At 38.9% G+C, this 3862-nt stretch overlaps 2 protein-coding genes across 2 annotated transcripts in view; one reads left to right on the forward strand and one right to left on the reverse strand.

Annotated features, from left to right (window-relative positions):
- VTI1B (vesicle transport through interaction with t-SNAREs 1B) overlaps window positions 1-776 on the forward strand; it is a gene marked incomplete at its 5' end in the record, with an annotated part of 5587 nt that extends 4811 nt beyond the window's left edge. The window contains one exon of the mRNA XM_010085255.1: window positions 408-776. Coding sequence (XP_010083557.1) covers window positions 408-504 — 97 coding nt within the window. The remainder of the gene's footprint in view (window positions 1-407) is intronic.
- Window positions 682-3862, reverse strand: part of ARG2 (arginase 2) — a 17347-nt gene continuing 14166 nt past the window's right edge. The window contains exons 6-8 of the mRNA XM_010085257.1: window positions 3623-3731; window positions 2052-2188; window positions 682-1113 (exon numbers count right to left, since the gene is read on the reverse strand). Of these exons, the coding sequence (XP_010083559.1) occupies window positions 908-1113; window positions 2052-2188; window positions 3623-3731 (452 nt within the window). The 3' untranslated portion in view covers window positions 682-907. The remainder of the gene's footprint in view (window positions 1114-2051; window positions 2189-3622; window positions 3732-3862) is intronic.

A 3862-nucleotide genomic window follows, 5' to 3' on the forward strand; every position in this document is an offset into this window, starting at 1 on the left:
ATTATTCCATGATTTTACAGTTTTACTTCAACTACATAGTTCCAAGTAAAAGCACCATAATGTGGGTTTCAGCACAGGAGGAGTTCAACTAATGTTTTCCTCTTTGCTTAATTGAGTTAAGTAGGCACATACAGAGCACAATTATCTGCCTTCTGGGGCAGGGGGAGGAGGGAAGAGGAACAGAACTGTACTGCTGAAGTAGAAGATTTAAGAAGAATTTCCAGGAAAACTTCAGTAGGAAACCACCCAGTTTAGCCCTTCCTGCTTATTAAGAGCTATCTGAATAGCACTTTGTGGGCTAGCTGAAACAGGGAGGATACTTATTGCAGGCACGATAGATAGTGATCAGATTATCTCTAATCAAGAAAAAAACGCTATAGTGGATTTTTTTTTTTTTTTAACTGTAGAGTAACCACTAATAAGTTGTTGCTGTCAATTATCATCATCCTGGAACTAGCCATCCTAGGAGGTGTGGTCTACTACAAGTTCTTTCGTAGCAGATGAATCTTCATGAGCAAGATGAGCTTTCCACTGTTGAGGAACCGGATGAGCTGTCTGTTCCCTTTGACTATCTGAGGATTGAACTGTCTCATTAGACAGCATGTTGAACTGAAACTACTGACACTAGAGAGACAGAGAATGGGAGTAAAAGGAAAATGCAGAGACAGACTTAACTACTGGTAAGATTAATAAGAAGGTAATAAATATTTTATTGTCTCAATTTGTATATATGTAACTAAATGAATAAATCTTGGTATGTAATAAAGTAGTCACCGCTCAGTGGAAAAGGTAGTTTATTTAAAAATTGAGAAGTTAACAGTATTTGCCAAGGGTTGACAATCTATTCACTCAAATGCTTCAGCAGAGCTCTATCTATAATGTCCAGTGTACCCAGCACTTCGGGTTCTTAAATCCTCACTTGCTCTTCACTGTCAGATTCATCTGGAGAACTGGGTGTTGGGAGTTCATCAAAAGCAGTGTGCGCTCCTTCCCTTGTCTGCCCAAAGCATGTTGCTATCACATCAACTGCAAGACTAGCAGTTGCATTCACTTCCTCTTGAGAAGCTCCAAGCAGTGGATTGACTTCAACCATGTCTACAGCTGAAAGCATTCCTGTGAAAATGATTTACAGCTTTGTTACTGTGAAAAGGGGTAAAATTCTCTAACAGGGTTTGTTTTGCAGCCCTTCATTCATTGCAGCAAGTCTGATATCTGAGCTTGTGACCCACTCTACCCCTTAGACATGGAAAATTGGCTCTCAAGTAAGGGATGAGGTTATCATTTTTAGATGCCAGTTTGTGGTTTTAATTTGGTTCTTTCTTACATCATCACTACCTCACTCCTCCATGCATTTAGCATCCAGGAAAATTAAATTTGATGTTCCATATACACTTATGAGAGGAATGTTTTTTAATCATGTTTTCTCACAGTCCAAAAATTAGGGGATATAAAATAGTCTCACCTAGTATTTTTTGCCATCCTATTCATGATTCTATTGCATCTGTTGTCTGGTTGGCTTTTTTTTTCTTCTTCCAATACCAACTTTTACTGCAAATAACTAATTTAAACTAAACTCCATGGCGTAAGGAGAAAATTCCTTCTATATTGAGTCGACTGCGGAATACTTAGTGAAAGCTTGGTTTGCTAGCCTTGAATCCTAGAATGGAACTCCAAACTGTTTAAAATTGCATCCATTTTTTTTTTTATTCCAGATGCCCATTATTACACCTGACCTCACGCATTTAGGAAAACGGAGCAGTATTATACAAGACGGCCAAATAATTTTTGACATTATTTGTTAATATATTATGTATTTTATTTACTTTTGGTAAGCTGAAGTTGTTGGTGGTTAAGCTGCTTCCAACACCTAAGCTACTGCCCATTACAGGACCTCTTTTTCCCCTACTGAAGCTTGAATTGACTTTGTAGGCACCTAGCTTTGACTCCATTTATCTTATTATCTAGTAACACAGGGAAAAACATAACCAATGTGAGCTCTATGTAGTTTGTCCTGTCCTTGCTTTGTCCAGTACTGCTGGGTCAGCTCCTACCTGTGTTGTGTATTTCCTCTGCGATGTACACGCCTTCTCTGTAAGTTAATCCACCGAGAACAGGAGTCCCAGTTGCTGGAGCCAGTGAAGGATCAAAAGCATCAATGTCAAAACTCAGGTGAATTGGTCTCTGTCTCCTAAGACAGAATAAAACAAGAAAAGCAATTTCAGAACCTGAAACTTTTTCTGCATGTATTTCTTGCTGTCCAGGCTGATTTACATTTGGAAAGGATTTTTTATTTTTTTAAATATCTTTGGCCTCTGAAACATCTGTTAGCCCAGATCTTTCCCCAGTACACAATGGGAAAAGAGAAGCTTGTCTTTCTAGGTTCACTGAGCATCTGCTCAGGTGTGATTTGGCTGAAGAAAAGTACTTTAGTTCTAACCATGTTATCTGGTATTTGTCTCCTTAGTTGGAAAAATGTAGAGAAATGTATGATATAATCCAGCCTTTTCTCCTTTTGTACAGAGCACCAGGGGGAAAGGCTGAAACATTGATTTGCATGGCATCTAAGATGGAGGGAGCACCAAGCTTGAGGATTTCATAGACAGCTCACCAAGATGAATGGGGCATTCTGCATTTTTCAGGTCAATAGTTGAAGGCTGCCTCTAAACTCTGCCCTGTAAGCCTAGTTGATAAAAAAGTGAAGGATAATCTGAAACAGAAAACATGAGTTACTTACTACCTGGAGTCTGGCAGCCCACGAGAACTTAATAAATTGGACGCTGCTTATCACTCAGATGAGCTATTCAAGTGGTAGACTGTGTACTTCCAACTTACTGCAGATGCTCAGTGGGGAGAAGCAGCTGAATTAGCAACTTCTTTACTTGGCACAGCTGCAGCTAGGAAGGGTGAGCACACCTTTAGATACAAGAGCAGGCAACACACAGAGATGGACCCTGGTCTGCTTACAGGACTTTGTTCTACCCTGTGGTGAGAGGTTACCCTTTTAACTCTGATCCTCTCTCTGTGTCCTTAGACTAGCACGATTTGCTCCCTAATCCTGTTCAGTGAACTTGAACAAGGTTAGCAAGGACGGCTGCACTGAACTTGAGTAAGGGAGTGGCTACTGTGCACTTCACTAGCTGAACAGAAAGTGGCAGTTGTCATCAGAACAGCGTATGTGAGCATAGTCTTAAGAAGGAAGACATCAAATGCTTCTACCTCATGTACTAACAGCTGAATTCAAGTTATCAGTTGCTACATATATTTTTTAAAAGTGTAATGTATACTGTAGACTCCGAGTTGATCAAACATTTTGTCAGACTGCAGCAAAATGCAGAATTCCCCAAGAAACAGAACTTAAATCATATAGAACAGAGCCACAACTGTACTGACTAATGTAACCTATCGCGTAGCTTTTTGACAAACACTGTGAAATGGTTCCAGTTCAAGATGTGGAAATCAAGGACTAAAGTCAGTGCTAAGATTTTACTATTTACTGGACACTGTCACAGTTCTGTTAGGCCACGTTACATCAAGAGTAATCTTAACTTAAATAACTTTCAGGAAAGTAGATGTTCAACAAGTAGATTATAAGAGTAGTTTAAATAAGGTAATAGTTTGTTACCTGCCTATCAGTTGTTCAAATGTTCTTTCCATAACTTTCTGAATTCCAAGGCGATCAATATCCCTCATGGAAAAATACTGGATGTCATAGTTCTTCAAAATATAGCTGTTAAAATAAAATGTTTTTAAAAATCATTACTGGCCTAAGCTTAAATTTAGCAACCCTTGTGAAAAGCTAGATGTGGAAAGAAGCTCATGATTTCAGCCTTTACAAAAATCCTTTAGTCTAAATCAACTTACG

Source organism: Pterocles gutturalis, unplaced genomic scaffold (assembly GCF_000699245.1).
Source record: "Pterocles gutturalis isolate BGI_N339 unplaced genomic scaffold, ASM69924v1 scaffold46945, whole genome shotgun sequence".
In the NCBI taxonomy this organism is placed as follows: Eukaryota; Metazoa; Chordata; class Aves; order Pterocliformes; family Pteroclidae; genus Pterocles; species Pterocles gutturalis.